This window comes from Heptranchias perlo, chromosome 9 (genome assembly GCF_035084215.1).
Source record: "Heptranchias perlo isolate sHepPer1 chromosome 9, sHepPer1.hap1, whole genome shotgun sequence".
NCBI classification, from domain to species: Eukaryota; Metazoa; Chordata; class Chondrichthyes; order Hexanchiformes; family Hexanchidae; genus Heptranchias; species Heptranchias perlo.
Genome location: NC_090333.1, coordinates 3,634,024 through 3,653,585, shown reverse-complemented (window position 1 = coordinate 3,653,585; position 19,562 = coordinate 3,634,024). Strand labels below are relative to the sequence as shown.

At 44.9% G+C, this 19,562-nt stretch overlaps 2 protein-coding genes and 1 non-coding gene across 6 annotated transcripts in view; 2 read left to right on the top strand and 1 right to left on the bottom strand.

Moving 5' to 3' along the window:
- LOC137325594 (atrial natriuretic peptide receptor 2-like) overlaps positions 1–10,238 on the top strand; it is an 81,231-nt gene extending 70,993 nt beyond the window's left edge. The window contains exons 23-24 of the mRNA XM_067990860.1: positions 6,023–6,114; positions 10,182–10,238. Coding sequence (XP_067846961.1) covers positions 6,023–6,114; positions 10,182–10,238 — 149 coding nt within the window. The remainder of the gene's footprint in view (positions 1–6,022; positions 6,115–10,181) is intronic.
- LOC137326045 (U2 spliceosomal RNA) lies at positions 9,768–9,968 on the bottom strand. Its single transcript, XR_010964068.1, has one exon. It is a non-coding gene; the product is annotated as a U2 spliceosomal RNA (small nuclear RNA).
- A 6,760-nt stretch (positions 10,239–16,998) lies between the features above and the next one.
- The window catches only part of ssx2ipa (synovial sarcoma, X breakpoint 2 interacting protein a), a 60,729-nt gene continuing 58,165 nt past the window's right edge, over positions 16,999–19,562 (top strand). For 3 of the 4 annotated variants that reach the window (XR_010963813.1, XM_067989800.1, XM_067989797.1), the window contains exon 1: positions 17,000–17,284. The gene's annotated coding sequence lies outside the window, so the exon portion shown is untranslated. Of the gene's footprint in view, positions 17,285–19,562 lie in introns of all 4 variants that reach the window. The other variant, XM_067989801.1, reaches the window with a different exon arrangement.

Below are 19,562 nucleotides of genomic sequence, written 5' to 3'. Positions count from 1 at the left end.
TACTGGCTGAGCCTCTGGGATTCAGGCAGCTGATGAATAGGGCCGTCTCAGCTCGGAGTATAATAACCTTTTAATGCTGAGGTTCAAGTCATATCCAAGCCAATCAGTGAAATCTCCTGTTACTGGATGAAGAATGCAGCATTTACATTTATCTTGTGTACCTGCCATGGAATGAATTTCGGCAACGCTGCTGTTGTGCATGTGCTTTCTTGGTGCTGGATCTGACAAGATGATGCCTGGCCAGCGTATGCTGGGTTCGTAGAGGAGTGTGCGATGCTTTCCTTGAAATCGTGATTAGCAAGGATTTGTTCACTGGAGACTAGCATGCAGATTAGATTAACACGCGACAGCTACACAGATCAGGTCACTGGTTAGACACGACAGGGGAAGATTTACTTTGTTTTAATTTCATGGTCATTAGAAGGGCAAGACCCAAATGTATGGACATCTTCAAATTTTATTCTTCCAAAAAAAAAGGATAGGTAAATACTTGGTTAGTAACAGGTTGAAGCTTCCATATAGAGATAAGAAAGAAAGAACTTGTATTTTCTTTGTTTCAAATAGCAAACAGATGAAGTCTTCCCTGATGGCTTTTATATTGACGAGATTTGTATTGATCGCAGGGTCGAGTTTCTGTTAGTTATATCAACCCGTTCCGGGTGGAATCGGCTGAACCAGCACAAAAGATCGGGGGGATTTTAAACATAAGTGAGTTACCCCCAAAACAACTTACGCTGGTGTTTTCCGCGATCTTTTACGCTGGTTCAAGATTCAATTCACCCAGATCAGGCCCCGCCCACAAAACTGGCCCCGCGCCCCCCCCCCAGGTGGAAATCACGAGTTTCCGCCAATTGTGCTGGTTCGGGAAGGGTCTTCAAATTCCGCTCACTCTCTTAGGAGCACAGGCAGGTTTTAAAAGGTTTCTCCTATCAAAAATTATTTAATTTACTAAGAAACTGACTAGTGTACACCAGTGAAACTAGTGAATGTTTCAGTATAGTTTTTTTTTAAGTCATTTTCAGTGATTTTAAACCAGGTTGCTCACAGGTGGAGGACGGGACACCCTTATTAAAAATGCTTATTTTTGCTGATAAACCCATTTCCAGCTGTATTAATAAAACTGCACCAGGTTACCACTCTTAAATACATCAAGGAATACCTTTTAATGGGAAAAAGAGAAACGATTCCGTTCTATTACGCTGCCTGATTGCGCTGGGTCATGGAAGATTTGACGTTTATCATTAAACAAATAGATTTTAGCGGAAACTTGAACTGCAACCGAACCAATGCAATATCGAGCACATTTTGGGCACAATTTCCCAATGGCGCCCAAAGTGGAAACTCATATGTTTTGATGCCACGATGGTTAATGGAAAATCTGGTGATTTTCCAGTGGATGGAAATAAGTTACTGTCGTATTATAATTTCTTTCTGCCAACTAAATTGGTGGAGAGCAACCTCAAGGTGTTTCTCGAACATTACTGCCCTTGGATCCTGGTTGGGAACAATAACACTAAAAAGAACCTTGTCCATTTAAATGGAACCGACCTGTCTGATATTGTACAATCAATAGTCTGGGGTATGAATTAATTTCTGCTCATAGCCTGTGGAAATTCAATTATCCCTCTGAGTACACAGTGGGGATCTGCGACAGGAAGGGTAAGTAAGGCACATGCAGGGAGAGGGGGGGGGGGGGGGGTGAAGGAGGGGGCCGGGGGTCTCCCCACAATTTTCCATTCACAATGGGAGCAGGTGAGACGTTCCCCCAATTTCCCTGTGTGTGTTTCTGGACAGCAAGGCTCTGTGTCCATTATCACTTTCTCAACTCTTCTCTTTCTCTGCAAAGTCAGCATAAGTTGCTACCTCACAACTACACTCGCGCATCTGTAAGACATGAAACTGCTCCCAGTTTCCACCATAACACAGAGATCGCTCCAGCTATATCTGTAGGATATGCCGATAGGGTTAGATGAAAAAGAGTTGGGAGGAGGCCCGCGTGGAGCATAAATGCCAGCATGGAGCAGTTGGGCCGCATGGCCTGTTTCTATGCAGTAGATTCTTTGTAATTCTATGTAAAGTTAAAGTCATTAATGACATCCTCTGTGACTGTGATTGTGACGATGGTGTTTTGCCCCTCCTCGGCTGTGGCTCAGTGGGTAGCACTCTTGCCTCTGAGCCACTCCAGGGACTTGAGCACAAAATCCAAGCTGATACTCCACAGCAGTACTGAGGGAGTGCTGCACTGTTGGAGGTGCTGTCTTTCAGATGTGATATTAAAACCAAGGCCCTATCTGCCCTCTTAAGTAGATGTAAAAGATCCCACGGCACTATTTCAAAGAAGAACAGGGGAGTTCTCCCTGATGTCCTGGCCAACATTTATCCCTCAACCAACATCACTAAAACAGATGATGTGGTCATTATCACATTGCTGTTTGTGGGATCCTGCTTTGAGCAAATTGGCTGCTGTATTCCCTACATTATATCAGTGACTACACTGCAATATAGTACGTCATTGGCTATAAAGCTCTTTGGGACATCCTGGGGTTGTGAAAGGCGCTATATAAATGCAAGTCTTTCTTTCTTGTCCCATAGCTGACATTACAGGGCTGATTTTCATTGTAGGCCGACATCAGAACTTCGCAACGGGGACGCCCATCTGATGTCACCTGCTAGAGGTCCAAACGGTTTTCATGGTCGGGCCTCATTTGATGGGCAAGTTGCCCGCACATTTCCAGTGTGGGCAGGCAGCTCGTCAATCACGGGAGGGATGGGAATCTAGCGGCTCCTCCAATGGAGCCAAGCCGGCAAGAACACGGTGGGGGTGGGGAAGGTGATAGCAGGGGAGGGGTAGTGGGCATGACCATCTTTCTGGGATCAGTTGCTGGATTCGTTACAGCAACTTTCCTGCAACGCTTTTAGACCAGTCCTTTAAGGACTGCCGGTTAAGTCACTCGACATACAGTTCCGCTGAGTGGGGCTTGATCAACACCCACTCCCCCCCAGTGGAAGCACAAAACTGCAGCGGGGGTCCTATGTATGTCATAAGACCCCGATTTGTGTGTATTAAGTCGGCTCCCACTTACTTCGGGCAGGAGCGCTGCTCGGTCCTAAATTGCGAAGGGCCAGACATCAGCAGGAACAGGGGACTACCATCCCATTCCCACCCACCTGAGGGGATGAAAATCAGCCCCTACACGTCTCCCTTCTCCACTGCTGTACCTCAGAGCTCCCTCCTTGATCCCCTCCTTCGTATGGGATACTTCCCATATATTATCCCAATAGTGTCTGGGATACTTGGCTTTGTAAATAGGCACTTTGAACACAAAAACAAGGAAGTCATGCTGAACCTTTACAAATCACTGGTTAGGCCTCAGCTGGAGTATTGGGTACAATTCTGGGCACCACACTTTAGGAAGGATGTCAAGGCCTTGGAGAGGGTGCAGAGGAGGTTTACCAGGATGATACCAGGGATGGGTGACTTCGGTGGAGAGATTGGAGAAGCTGGGATTGTTCTCCTTGGAGCAGAGAAGGTTAAGGGTATTCAAAATTATGAGGGGTTTTGATAGAGCAAGTAGGAAGAAACTGTTTCCTTTGGCAAGTGGGTCAGTAACCAGAGGTCATAGATTTAAAATAATTGGCAAAAGAACTAGAGGGGAAATGAGGAGAAATTTTTTCACACAGAGGGTTGTTAAGATCTGGAACGCACTACCTAAAAGGGTGGGGGAAGCAGATTCCATGGGAACGTTCAAAAGGCAATTGGACATTTTTTTTAAATTTATTCGTTCATGGGATGTGGGCGTCGCTGGCGAGGCCGGCATTTATTGCCCATCCCTAATTGCCCTTGAGAAGGTGGTGGTGAGCCGCCATGTACTTGAAGAGGATTAATTTGCAGGGTTATGGGGGGAAAAACTGGGGTGTGGGACAAAATTGGACGGCTCTTTCAAAAAGTTGCCAGAGGCACGACGGGCCGAATGGCCTCCTTTTGTGCTGTAAGAGTCTATGATTCTATGATTCATCACCTATATGCTTGGTGATATTATCCGGAAGAAGGGAATCAGGTTCTGCAGTATACTGATAACACTCCACTTTACCTCTCTACCTGCTCGATTGATACCAAGGCTACGTCTCGACTCTCTAACTGCCTGCTCAACATCAACTCTCGGATGGATCAAAATTTCCTCCAACTCAATGTCGGCAAATCTGAAGCCATCTTTTCTTGATTCCTGTCTTGTCCTGGAGGCCTCTCCTCCTAACTCCATCAACCTCCCCGATTGCCATCTTGGACTATGTCTGGTAGTGCAGATCCTTGGGGCATTGCTTAATCTGGAGCTTAGGTTCTTTTTCCTCAGGTGTTTGATCACCAAGGCTGCCTTTTTCTATCTTCAGTGCATTGCCTCACCTCTCTCCCCCCCCACTGACTTTAAACCATTGCCTTTATTTACTCGAGGCTCGAATTCTCTGATGGTTTCCTTGTCAGACCTGCTGCTTCCAAGGAAATGTGCATTTTACAAATAAATTAAATATAGCAGCATTAATATTTCAAAATTGCGAAGGATTTTGATAAGAGTAGATAGGGAGAAACTGTTTTTAATGGTAGGAGGGTCAGTAACCAGAGGACACAGATTTAAGATAATTGGCAAAAAAGCTAGGGGGAGATGAGGAGAATTTTTTTTTACACAGCGAGTTGTTACGATCTGGAATGCGCTGCCTGAAAGGGTGGTGGAAGCAGATTCAATAGTAACTTTCAAAAAGGAATTGGATAAATACTTGAAAAGGAAAAATTTGCAGGGCTGTGGGGAAAGGGCAGGGGAGTGAGACTAATTGGATAGTCAATCAGAGTTTAATTGTTCAGCAAGGGAACTGTGCAAGGCGAGGTCAATCAGAGATTAATTGTTCAGCAAGGGAACTGTGCAAGGCGAGGTCAATCAGAGATTAATTGTTCAGCAAGGGAACTGTGCAAGGCGAGGTCAATCAGAGATTAATTGTTCAGCAAGGGAACTGTGCAAGGCGAGGTCAATCAGAGATTAATTGTTCAGCAAGGGAACTGTGCAAGGCGAGGTCAATCAGAGATTAATTGTTCAGCAAGGGAACTGTGCAAGGCGAGGTCAATCAGAGTTTAATTGTTCAGCAAGGGAACTGTGCAAGGCGAGGTCAATCAGAGATTAATTGCTCTGACATAAAATTAACAGCACAGAAACATGCCGTTCGGCCCAACTGGTCCATGCCGGCATTTATGCTCCACACAAGCCACATCCCACCCCTCTTCATCTAACCCTATCAGCATATCCTTCTATTCCTTTCTCCCTCAAGTGTTTATCTAGCTTCCCCTTAAATGCCTTGTGCTAGTGAGTTCCACATTCTAACCACTCTCTGGGTAAAGAAGTTTCTCCTGAATTCCCTATTGGATTTATTAGTGACTATCTTATATTTAAGACCCCTAGTTTTGAACTCCCCCACAAGTGGAAACATCTTCTCTATGTCTTCCCTATCAAACCCCTTCATAATTTTAAAAACCTCTATCAGCTCACCCCTCAGACCTCCCTTCTCAAGAGAAAGGCGCCCCAGCCTGTTTAATCTTTCCTGGTAGGTATAACCTCTCCGCTCTGGAATCATCCTCATGATGCTGCTGGTCAGAAACCAGGAAATATCTCGCTTTCTTTTTGTTAAGTATGCATGCTAAGATTATTATTTAAATCATAGGTTACAGATGTTCTAACTCCTATGTTAATAAAGCATTTTCTTTTGGTGGGGTGGGGGAGTCTCCGCACATTCCAATTACCTGGCGTTATTTTGTTTTAAATTGACGGAAGAAATTTGCAGGTGCGTCAACCAACCTAGAATAAATTTGCCAATAATTAAGCGTAGCAGAAAAGTTTGACGCAGACAGTGCGACGTGATGGAGGAAAATGTGTGCTCATGCATTGTTTTAATTCTATTTATCATGATTCCTGTATTAGATTATACATATTGAAATATGACTATTCACTTCATGAATTTTATTTGTTGCACACTCCCTTTTTAGCATTAAAAATACAGTGCAGTTCCAGTTCTTCCAAACTACTCAAAGAAATTGGTGGCTACACCCTCACCTGCCGTGGACCTCTGAATGTAAAGGTATGACTTTCCGCTGGATTAGTAGCAAGTTATTTGTAAACATTTTTGGAGGTGAAATTGGTCTTTGCCAGTAGCACAAAATGGGTTTGTAGTGAGTCGACAGCCCGAATTCACAGGTTAGAATCATAGAAGTTACAACATGGAAACAGGCCCTTCGGCCCAACATGTCCATGTCGCCCAGTTTATACCACTAAGATAGTCCCAATTGCCTGCACTTGGCCCATATCCCTCTATACCCATCTTACCCATGTAACTGTCCAAACTGTCCAGGTTGCGTAGGCTAGGCTTGTATTCCCTTGAGTATAGAAGATTAAGAGGTAATCTAATTGAGATGTTTAAAATAATGAGGGAAGTTGGTAGGGTGGATGGAGAGAAACTATTTCCTCTGGTGAGGGAATCCAGAACAGGGGGGCATAATTTTAAAATTAGAGCTGGGCCATTCAGGGGTGATGTCAGGAGGCACTTCTGCACACAAAGGATAGTAAAAACCTGGAATTCTATCCCCCAAAAAGCTGGGGGTCAATTGAAAATTTCAAAACTGATATTGATAGGTTTTGTTAGGTAAGGGCTTTAAGGGATATGGAACCAAGGCGGGTAAAAGGAGTTAAGATACAGATCAGCCATGATCTAATTAAATGGTGGAACAGGCTTGAGGCTGAATGGCCTACTCCTGTTCCTATATTTCTTTGCCTTGCCAACACAACTTAATATTCTTTTTTATTTTGCTATTTACAATTTTGGGTACCGATCTGGTTGGAAGCCAAAGCCACCGACAATTTTTTTCAAAATGTTCTTATCAAATACTAGTAAATTGCTTCTGGTGTTGCCATAGTCAGATGATGAATATATGGTTTTGTTTCATATACAAGATCATGAAGGGGTTGGGAGAGAGATGACAGAACCCGGCTCCATGGAGCCACCTAATGGCCAGAGCCTGGAACTACATTGTGACAGTTTACATCGCAAAATTGAATGGGAAATGTTAATGTACAATGTAATTATTGACACAAAAGTGTGATCAAAAATCATAACACGAAGCAAAGTTTGTGGAAAGGAAGTTCACACCCTGCAAAATATTTTTAATAATATGTAGATAATGTTGTAGAAAGGCATTTTTTCCAATGGCTCAAAAAGCTTATCCAGTAATTAATTGAGACATCATACCAGGAGTGTTCCAGGTTCAATCTCTGGTCTGTGCTGAGTTAGTTGATCTCAACTGGAGTGGTAGTGCCGGTGCTAAAATTGACCCGGGGATCTCTGAGTGTGGAGGGAAAATTGCTTCCACTTCTAATTGCTTTCCAGCTGGAAGTGTGCAAATGTGGACATTGGGTAAGGAGAAGGCAATCAGAACAAAATGCACATCCTTTATTTGGCCATAATCTATAAAATACATCTTGCATAGAATCACACTCCAGATGATCACACTTCGATAGAGATTCAAAACAATCCTTCAAAAAAAATAGCCAGTTGTTTCATGCTGAGTTCCTCTGACTTACATAGGAACATATGAACATGAATAGGCCATTCAGGCCCTCGAGCCTGTTCCACCATTCAATTAGATCATGGCTGATCTGTATCTTAACTCCATCTGCCCGCCTTGGTTCCGTAACCCTTAATGCCTTTGCCTAACAAAAACCTATCAATCTCAGCTTAGAAATTTTCAATTGGAGCTAGAACTTTATAAGCAGGGACAATTGCCCTCTAAGTGTCCTCGGAAGTTTACAAACCACGACAATTACTTTCACTTGCCTATTTGGACCACTTTCCCAAAGGAAATAAGAAGTGGCCTCAAAAGACAGGCCAATTAAACACAGTACCCTCTCAGCAGCTAAACATCACAAGTGGACTCTTGCCCACCTGTGAGCAATGCCACGAGAGATCCACCAGTTTATATTGATTTTACATGTCCATGCTTTTTTTTTCCTTTTCGTAATGTCAGTTTCGTAGCTCCAGTAGTCGTCTTTCAACTGAATCTAATAAAGGCTTAACGAGTTTTGTCCCAGAATTTCTGACCGCCTATTGTAGCTATGAAATTTACATTTGGGTAAACAATGTTGAAAAAAATTCCCTCCGAGCTTGTGCTGAAATGTTGAGTTAGCATAGATATAAGCCAGTCTCATTGTACTGGGAAATGAACACATCATCTGCTATTTATCCATCTATCTCGTGCAACAGAGTGAGAGAGCGATGATATGTGAGCCATAGGCTTTTGAGAGCTCTGTGTCCGCGATAGGGGTACAGCTTTAAGAAGTGGTATAAAATGTCAGAATGACGATAGCTTAAGAAATCGTTGACCTTAATTGCCTTTAATCAGGAACGACTCCTGATTAAAGTAAGGATAAAAAGCAGAGAAATAGTTTTCAGTGGGGGAGAGGAAGGAACTGAGAGTGAGAAGACACAATTGCAATGAGTGTATAAACCACACTTGTTTCAACCATTAAGCTCAGGTCTGCGTGTCTAAGGGTCCTGGGCCTGCTTCAGCTTGTTACACTAGCTATAATTCCTTAGGGGCAAAAGGGATTCCATTTGAAACTGATCTGTCGGCCAAATGTAAGCACCATGTCATAAGCTATGCATTGTGCAGTTCGATCCCAGAGGAGAATAGCTGTAGGCTGCACTTGAGTGCTTGCAGCTAGCTTTAAAATCACTGGAAAGTTCAGCTGTTCCAAAATTGCATCTGTACCAGTGCTACTTACACCCGTGTTCACACAAAAGAATGCGGAGATCTCGGAGGGTTGTAGGGCTGGAGGAGGTTACAGGGATAGGGAGGGGCGAGGCCATGGAGGGATTTGAAAACAAGGACGGGAATTTTAAAATCGAGGCATTGCCGGACCAGGAGTCAATGTAGGTCAGCGAGCGCACAGGGGTGATGGGTGAACGGGACTTGGTGCGAGTTAGGATACGGGCAGCAGAGTTTTGGATGAGCTCAAGTTTACAGAGGGTGAAAGGTGGGAGGCTGGCCAGGAGGGCAATGGAATAGTCGAGTCTAGAGGTAACAAAGGCATGGATGAGGGTTTCAGCAGCAGATGAGCTGAGGCAGGGGTGGAGACGGGCAGTAGGATGTGGCCCATCCCCAACCTGATGAGCAGCCCTTACTGTGTCAGTGTGACATTTGTTCCATTTCCCACACCAGCCAGCCTCTCAGAGTGAGATTGTGAATTTCGGGACAGTTGTGTGCTGTAGGCTCTCGCTCACTACGAGCTGCTTTGAAACCCCCCCCACCACTGAACTCAATTCATGTACAATCCTTACAGCGAGCAGACGGGGGAGACTGTCATCCCATCAGTCGGATTGGTTTAGAACACAAGTTCCAGATGTTCTTCCCCCCACCCCCCAAAAAAAAAGCTGTTGCAGCTGGGGGTCAATTGAAAATTTGAAGACCGAGACTGATAGATTTTTGTTAGGCAAGGGCATTAAGGGATACGGAACCAAGGCGGGTAGATGGAGTTAACATACAGATCAGCCCATGATCTAATTGAATGGCGGAACAGACTCAAGGGGCTGAATGGCCAACTCCTGTTCCTATGTGAAATCCCAGTGTCTTATCCTATTGCCTTACTTCACAATGTTTTTTTGCAATGCATCAGTTTTTTTCTTAGTAATAATACATTCATGCTGGAAAATCTGTTTTTCCTTTTGAATATCTCCCCAGAGGGAGGTGCACCGTTCCCAGAGACACTGCAATACTGGGTCGATGCGTGGAGTGGACGGAGCAAGCCCCTGTTCCATCTCCCTGTTCCAAAAATCAATTTAATATATGGTCCCCAGATAGGGGACGTATCAGATATTAAACTGTTAAAACAGATTCCACCTCATGGAAACCACTTTCTGGTTATCTTTGATCGCCACAAAACACAATTGTTTTCTGTTTAAAAAAAATACAATCGCCTTAATCTAATCTAAAGTTCCTAAAACATTTTTTTTCAATTGTTTGGTGCTAAGTCAACTATTTGGACTCACGAGTAAAAAAAAATATTGTTGGAGAAAGTTCATCTTCAGTCTCAGTTTTGTCATTTCAAATTGACTTTTAACGTCAAAGTCACCAGATACTGTAATTTTCCTTTTAGGGTAAAGGAGAAATGACCACCTATTGGCTTGAAGGGAAAGATTGTGCTGGATCATAATGAATCACAGACAGAGGAAGATCAAAACCAGTCATTTCCAACTGAAGGCAGCCATTTCTGCACTCTCACCGGATGTTTTAAAATGATTAAATATCCCATCGAATGCTCAATAACCAACGCAAGGCATAATCAGATTTGTTTTACATTGGCGCATAAATAAGTTTGCATCATGTTTAGAATTATCAAATATTGTTTGTATTAGCTCCTGTAAATTCCTCTCCAACCACAGTGAAAGGGACGGAAACAGGAAATGAAATTCTTTGTGCATAAGGCTAATTTTATTTTAAAATCCCTGGTAAGTGAATTCCAAAACAGTGACATGAACAAAACAATCTTAATGGCACAGTGAAGACACCACACCACCATCTTTAATGCTATATATATATATATATATATAATGTGTATGTATATATATGTATTAAAGTTATTAATGAAAATAACTCTTCCCACATCCCACAAAGACTCAGTTTGTAAAGTCACCTGCAAATGACGGGACTGACCATTGAAGTTTACAGCACAGAAGGAGGTCATTCGGCCCGTCGTGTCTATGCTAGCTCTTTGCTACTCCTGCTGCCCTGCTCTCTCCCCATATCCTTGTATCTTCCGTGGCATCAAATATTTATCCCTTAAAAGATGCATTGGTCTCTACCTCGATCACTCCCTGCCACAAAGCTTTGCATGCTTCTACAACCCTCTGCTTAATGAAATTTCTCCTAACCTCTGCAAAACACTGTGCTGAATGAGCTGATCTTGGCCATGTAGCTTAGAGCAATAAAACTGACCTCAATACCCCCTGGGTGAGAGTGGAGAAAATCAGGCAGGAATCCCTTTCCTGATCCACATCTAGTGACCCCTGTGTGTGTGTATATGGACAGCAGGTGAGGACAAGATCGGGTTCAGCTGTACTACCCTCCCCGATCGATGTTGCATAGCCGATAAACGGCCACTTGGTGAAGCATCTGGTCCCTGTTGCATTGTAACATGAGTCGGGCCCTTAAAGAGAGAAGGAGGGGGAAGACAATTGGCACCAGAAAATTTAAAACGAAAACTGATAGCAAGATCAGCTTCAGGCTTCCCAGCACTCAATTCCTGGGCCTCAGCCAACAAAGCTGGTGGTGGGATTGCAAAGTGACATTGCAGTCCAGTTAGTTAGTTCTTGGATAGGTTTGTAATGTGGTGTTGCCCTGCCAGATAAAACACTATTTTCCATTCTCTGGTACAAGTGATTTTTGCATGCGTCATGTGAGCGCCAATGCTAATAGTGATTTTTTTTTTAAAAACCAACATTTTCCAAATTAAAACAAATGAAAGTGAAGCAGTTGATTTTATAGCACTTTTTAATCTTGTTTTCTGCAGGAGGCAGCTGTTTAGGTTCCTTGATCTTGCTGTGAAAAGTGCACAGTCACGGCTTTTTTAATTCAGCCTAAAATATCTCTTCAGAAAAGAAAAATCGATTTCAATTGTCTGTAGGAAACAAATTCAGTTTTATTTTGGCACACTGAATAGTAATATAGTAAAGCCTGTATAAACGGGCACCTGCAAAAAAAACGGACACTAATTGAGAGATCCAAATAAATTACATAGTAAAATATACAAGAGGCACTCTGAAACCACGGACACTCGCAAATTACGAACTACAGACAGCTCTCAATGCCCCGAGCCCTCTTACAACTTAAAACATGGGGGACACAGGTCAGCGCGGGGCAGCCGCAGGTTTTGTGAAAGAAACGGTTTTTGTGGGATGGGGGAGCTCTTTACCCAGCATCGATAGCGTCAGAGAAACTGTTCTATCTCTGGGAATTGAATGCTTGCACGGCTGTGTCCCAGGGATAGAGCGGTTTCTCTGCCACTTTGGATGCTGGGTAAAGAACTCCCCATTCCACTGAAAATCTTTACAGGACATACAGTGACCATTTTCAAAATAAGGACACCTGCAAAAAAAAATGAGGACAGCTGATGCCAGCCAGTGATTTACAGGTTTCACCGTACCATCCAAAATGATTGCTCAGTAAAGAACATAGTCGTCTGTGCTTTTTTTTGCTATTGGAATTGGAATTCTAAGGAGCAAGTTACCTGAAAGAATGTTTGCGAGCTTGACACTGAACTACTGCTGATGATAGTTGCAATTAAGCTTATTGGTATCAAATGTCAGGCCCTGTAGATCAATGTTTATCCGTGCGATACATTCCACGGTGTTAGTAATTGGATTTGTGAGCATATTACAACAAATGTACACGGTCATATATATTTGTATCAGTCGTAGATCACCTGCTTGTAAATGTTACCTATTCAGTCTGAAGTGACTTGAAGTGCGATAGTTAGCACTGGCTGTACTCATCAAAGTGCATAGCCATAACAAGCAGAAAGAACCTTAGAAATCTGTAGATTTGCCACTAGTGTCACTGCAATTTTTAGCAGTGTATAAAACATCATAAAAAGATGCTTAAAATGTGTTGCGTGATTTATTACAAATGTCTTGCCTGCTCCAAAAATGTGTAGTGCAGTAGTTGAATGCAGTGTGCCATAGAACAGAAGACTTAATGTTGACTAAAACGTGGAACCACCTGGTTATACTAGCACTATCTCGTTAGTACAACTGTCTGTTCGTTAAGAGAGCCTTTTCTGTGAAAACTCCTTAGAGAGCCAGTGGCTGCCACCTTCCTTGTGAAATATATCTACTTGCAAGCTGGCAAGGGAGTATGGAGGCAGTCACCTCCCAGCAGTACAAGATAAGTTTCTATGTTGCAAGAGGAAATCATGTAAACAAAGCATGCTGGAACAATTATTTTACAATCAAGTTGTACAATTCATATTAATTAACTGTTTATTCAATCACTTTAAACACCACTCATTAAATTCTACCTGCCTCAGAATTAAGGCAAACTCAACCCAAGCATGCATTTCATATGTGGTTGATACTTGGCTCAAGTGATATGTCCAACAATCAGACAAAATTAACCGGTTAACAAGGAGGAGAATTTTAAAATCGAGCCTTTGCCGGACCGGAAGTGTGACTTGTGTACTACATTAAGGTTGCCACCTAGCTCTCTGTATTCATGTTCACAGTAGATTACAGTTTCCAAAGGTGAACTCACATTCCCTATGAACCAAAACTTACAATTTAAAGTGCCTAGTGAATTGGGGTAACTACCCTTGTACCACAGCATAACACATCCAAGCTGGGTGTAGGATTCTCACCGTATACTCCTGACATTTTCAACAGGTGGAAAAACACTAAGCTGTCAGATAGTTTAGGCAAAAACTACAAATCAGACTTATTACAATAAATAAATTTACACAAATAAAATAAACCACCAGTAATACACCACTTAACTGACACAGATCCTTTAAACTATTTCCAAAACCAAAATAAGAAGTGTTCAAATTCTTAGTTCTTTGAATGAGTCTTTCAATTTTTTTTTACATGCAGCATCACTGACATCTATTTTTTTTATGCAGGAGATGCTAAATGTTGTACATAATGCTTATCATGCATTCTCTTACAAAAATAAGCTTTCCTTATTGCTTAGCAGAACAATCACTCTGGTACGACAGCTTGACTCTGCTTGTGGTCTAGTAAGGAAAGAGTTTCCACTTAACCCCAGTTAATTTAAAAACAACCACATTACCCTTTTGTACAATTACAGTCGTAAAGTTGAAACCATTGAACGTGTTTTTTTAACGATTTGACAGGGGGGAGCTAGCATCCATCACAGTAAGTACTCCGTGAATGATGCTGAAATGAAAGAGATCTAGGGCTTGCAGTAGGCAACATGTCCGATAATTGTGGAGCAGCAAACAACAGAACAAATATATAGTCAGAACAGTAGAGAACAAGCTGGAGGTAGCCATATGAACATACGAATTAGGAGCAGGAGTAGGCCATTTGGCCCCTCGAGCCTGCTCTGCCAGTTGATAAGATCATGGCTGATCTGATTGTGACCTCAACCCCACTTTCCCATCTACCTACCATGACCTTTGACTCCCTTGTTAATCAGGAATCTATCTAACTCAGCCTTAAAAATATTAGTCATGTTTAAACAGTATGGTGCTCTGGTCAGACCACATCTTGAGTACTACATTCACCTCTGGTCACAGAGACAAGGAAAATGCTTAAGCTCAGGAGAGGAGTTATGGGACTGAGTTACGACAAAAGATTGGGAAAAGCTGGGGTTTTCAATCTTGAAAAGAGTTGGCCTTTGTGAACTATGAGATAGTGCACAAGATAGAAACGGTAAATTGGGAACATTACCTCAAATTAAACCCTGACAACAGAACAAGAGGGTACAATTTCAAACTAGTAGTGAAAGAATGGGACTGATGCCAGAAAGTGATCAGCATGTGGAACATGTGGAATTGTAGGCCAGTAAGAGCAAAATTCCTGAATTTATTTAAGAAAGTGTGATGGGGTGGGAGCTGAAGGATCTTTATGGATAGATGAAATAGCCACCTTCATCCAACCTTACCTTGCGATCTTGTCAAGACCCATTTCTGCCTATTGTTTAAATCACTCACCACAGTTTAGCATCCTTGCGTCAGTTCTCAGTGACCCTGCCTGTCTCACTAAGATACCGTCTACTTTAGAGGAGAGAGAAAAAAGCATCAGTTCCATGTTGCTATAGCAACTTTTGATCAGAAGCCATGAATTCAGACAGCCCTACTGGGAACAATAGGCAAAGTGTTTTGTTGACAGTTCTTACTCACTGAGTGGGGCAAATGTGATCACCACAAGAGTGTGGGCAGATTCAAAAAAATCTGCAATGGAGTAACGAGTCTACTTGTATTAAATAATAAAATATTAACAGTTTGCTACTTAAATATGTTACCTGAATACAATATAGCGAACCTGATTATATGTATTTAAATTTGTCAATGAATGCAAATATTTTTGTATCTACTGTGTACAGGATGTGATGGACAGTAATAACCTGGTCTGTGAACATCACTCAGCAAGTACATATAAACTCTGAGAAAATGTGAGCAAATGTATAATTTTGCTAAATAACTGAGGTATTATTCCTTTGGCATTTTGATTGATATAAATTCCTATCTTGAGCTAGTATCTGTCCGCATAAGGGAAATACTAGCCCCGTACATTTCAAGGAATATAAATGAAGAGGAGAGAATTAAAACCACTTTTCCGATCACTAAATAATCTGGTGTACACTCCTGTGATATCTCAACGAGTTGATCCAGTAGATAGCCATGCAAATCAAAAAAGGTGCCAGGTTCATTCTACGGTCTCAACTGAGTTTGTAGCAACTGTTTTGAACTGTAGCAAAGCAGGGAAGCAATGTCTTCTCTATGGAGTAGAAAATGCGTGAGGAAAAAATGCTACTTCCTGAAGACAATTACATAGCAAAACAAATACTAAGTGATTGTCTATAGAATACAAGTGCATGCAGAGTATTCTATAGAATAAACAGTGCACGCATAGCATTCTGTAGAATAAACAGTGCATGCAGAGTAATCTATAGAATACACAGTGCTTGCAGAGTAATCTATAGAATAAGCAGTGCATGCATGAGTCTGCAGAATACAGTGCATGCAAAGTAATCTACAGGATAAACCGTGCATGCATATGTTTGTAAGATAAACAGTGCATGCAGATAAACTATAGAATAAACTGTGAATGCATGGCAGTAAATTTCAGGATTTGCGATTAGTGAGATTTCCAAAACTACCTGTGGTCCAACTGGCTGGCGGAGATCTGCACGCTGTCATTTGCTAACAAACAGAAAGAGAAGCGCAGCGGCTCACACCAGGTCCCCGGGGCGCGCGGGTGCAGCGGCTCACACCAGGTCCCCGGGGCGCGCGGGTGCAGCGGCTCACACCAGGTCCCCGGGGCGCGCGGGTGCAGCGGCTCACAACAGGTCCCCGGAGCGCGCGCGGGGGGGGCGGGTGCAGCGGCTCACAACAGGTCCCCGGAGCGCGCGCGGGGGGGGCGGGTGCAGCGGCTCACACCAGGTCCCCGGAGCGCGCGGGTGCAGCGGCTCACACCAGGTCCCCGGGGCGCGCGGGTGCAGCGGCTCACACCAGGTCCCCGGGGGGGGCGGGTGCAGCGGCTCACACCAGGTCCCCGGAGCGCGCGCGGGGGGGGGGGGGGGCGGGTGCAGCGGCTCACACCAGGTCCCCAGAGCGCGCGCGGGGGGGGGGGGCGGGTGCAGCGGCTCACACCAGGTCCCCGGGGCGCGCGGGGCGGGTGCAGCGGCTCAGACCAGGTCCCCGGGGAAGTGAGAGCGCGCGCGAGAGAGAGAGGGGGCGGGGTCAGCCAACACAGGGGCGTGGCTACCGGCTAAACTCCCAACCGAACAATCAGCGCGAAGTTTACTGGTTCGCCTGCCAACCGCCGCACCAAAAGGAACCAATCGGCCGCCACGTTGGAACAAGGCGCCGGCGTCGGCAGCTTCAAACAAAAAACTTCAGCGAGGTGCGAGTGAGGGAGGGAGGGAGGCAGCGTTTAGTCAATGTGTAGACGGGGCGGAATCGAATGAGAAACGTTATTAATAATTGGGTGAATTCTAATGTGGAGAAGCCGGGGCTCAGCGGCGCGGGGTTTCTAGGTCGAGAGCGGTTGTCAAGTTAGTTAGTTAGTCAGTCAGTCAGTTAGTCGGGCAGGCGGGGAGGGCCGGTTGTCGGTTGCCATGGATTCCGATTAGCGGGCACGCACGTGGTGGCGCGCGCGCCTCCGCGCCCGCGCGGGGGGGGGGTGGGGGGAGGGAGATTTGTCACCTGCTGCCGGGCTCGTGCCCGTGCCCCAGCCGGGCGCGCGACAGGCGCTGGAAAGGGTGGTGGTTTAGGCAAATTAGATGGTTCCTCCTCACTCGCACTTTTTTTTATTTGAATTGTGCACAAGATTTTTTTAATTTTTTGTGTGTGTGTGTTGCTTTTAATTATCTTTTGCCGACTTGCAAATGGTTATTTTAAACCTGGCTGCAGAACTCGTGCCCTCTTGTGATTTGAAGCCGGCTCTCTCCTTTTTTTTCCTCCCCCCCCCCCCCCACCCCCTTGGAGTTTTTGCAACCGCTTTCTGCCAAAAAAAAAAGGTAACTAACTAACTTTATTTTTCTTCTTTTGCTGTTCCGGGTTTGTTTTCTGTCGGCTTGAGGTGAAGGTGCGGCTCTCAATGCAACAAGTGTTTTCCATACCTCCATCGCGTAATGGAGTCCTGATTCCTTTTCGAGCAGAGAAGGTTAAGGGGAGCTGGTCAAACTCCATGAAGGGTTTTGATAGAGTCAATAAGGAGAAACTGTTTCCAGTGGTCAGTAACCAGAGGAACACAGATGTGCGCTCATTGGCAAAAGAACCAGGAGGAGAAACGTTATCTATAATTGTAATGATGTGGAGATGCCGGTGATGGACTGGGGTTGACAATTGTAAACAATTTTACAACACCAAGTTATAGTCCAGCAATTTTATTTTAAATTCACAAGCTTTCGGAGATTTTCTCCTTCCTCAGGCAAATGTTTCAAGAACTCCTTGAAGCCTACGCATTTATACATATAGAATAATACATGGTGTTTACAGACTGCCCCTGCAACTGCCCGTTGCCAAGGCAATCACCGTGTTCAGACAGAGAGGTGTCACCTGCAGAACCCCCGAATACACATTCAACAAAAAAACAAACAGATCATAATTGTAATGATCTGGAATGCACTGCCTGAAAGGGTGGTGGAAGCAGATTCAATAATAAATTCTTGACCTGCCAAAGTGGTGAGTTTACGTGGGTGGCCCTCGGCCCCAGCGCCCCCTGCTCTACGAGGGAGCCCAGTGCCGTCTCTAAGTTGGCTTCTGCCTCTCTGGGGAAACTGTACTGTTTTTGTGGTCGTGACATGGGGTCCCCTTGTACCCGAACTTCTACCCCTGTCACCCTGCCGCAGTCGTGTTTGTGGGTGGCGAATGCGGCGAGGTTGTCCCGCGTGTTCGCCTGATACTGGGCTGGGGTATTACTGGCCAAAAGTTCCAGGTCGTAACTCCCCTTAGGCTCCACCATGCACACGCTTCCCGTTCCTTTGGCATTACTATGACTTCCCTTTCCTTATCGGAACCCACTACTCCCCGAAGGCAGTGATTCCTCAAATCCACTATTATCTGCTAACATGAAGTCAGCCCCTAGGACTCCTGACCCTGGCTGTTCCCGTTTTATTAGGATGAATTTCCACGTGGTGCGAGGCGCCCCTAATGTAATGGTGAGGGGTTTTGAAATCGCCCCAGCCTGTTCATTCCCAGTGAACCCCACCAGACTGTAGGGGACCCCGCTAGACCAGGGTGAAGTGGTCTGGTTATTTGTGTGGACTACCGTGCTAGAAGCCCCGCTATCCACCAAATATTCCGCTTTAACCTTCTCCACCCCTATATTCACACAGGGTCTGCCCCACTCGTCATAGGTGAGCAGACACAGGTACTCGGGCTGGGCGCGCTCTAGTTAGGGTGATGGGCATACGGGAGCGGTCGGGATCACATTGCTCACGGCAGCGTCTACCCTCCCTTTCTCCTGCACAAAAACCATGCGAGGGACGGCTACCAGAACGTCAAACAGTTCCCCTTCACTTCGACGGCTTGTGGCTTTTGCACTGGAGGTTCACCTCGGCCTGGCCCTTTCTTCTGGGCCGGGCACACACTCTTCCAGTGTCCTGTCTTCCCACACCCAAAACATGTCCCTGCCTTTTCTGCACTAGCTCCTTCCTGATGCCATTCCTTCTTGCTACTCCCATTGGCCTTCATCTCATGCACTTTGCCCTTATTCGGTTTGACCTCCTCTGAACCGGTTTTAAAGGCCAGGTTCATCTTACGGAGCACGCTAGCCTCCGTATTCACGAGATCTTCGGAGTCAAACCAGGCTTCTGCCTTAGTCCTTATTCTTGGCAAACTGTTTGCCACGAGGGTCCTGAGCCAGTGATTCCTGGGCTCCCCTAGCAACTGTAGCCTGACCAGCACCCCACCCGTGGCCTTTTCGTATACAGGTCATAGCCTGTCTGCGAATGCCTGTGGTGTTTCGCCCGCCAGCTGCAGCGTTCTTTCCACTTGAGAGAACGGACTACCCTGGCTCTCAGGATTTCTTCCTTTAAACCTTCCATGATTCCCTGTCCCAGCTTAGTGGCTGCGGACAGGGTCTGGTACAATTTTCCGTCCGGGGAAAACAGTAACAGCCTGTGAGCCTCGCTCTTACTACACCCATTGATTCCCTTCCCCCACCCCCGACCTGCACTACTTCCATGAAGTGAGCGGAGGGGTCCCCTTCCTTCTTGAGCTTGGGTATGCTCGCTACCATAGCCTGCAGTTGTGGGGTGGTGAATGGGACCACGTAATCGCTCTGCGGCGGGC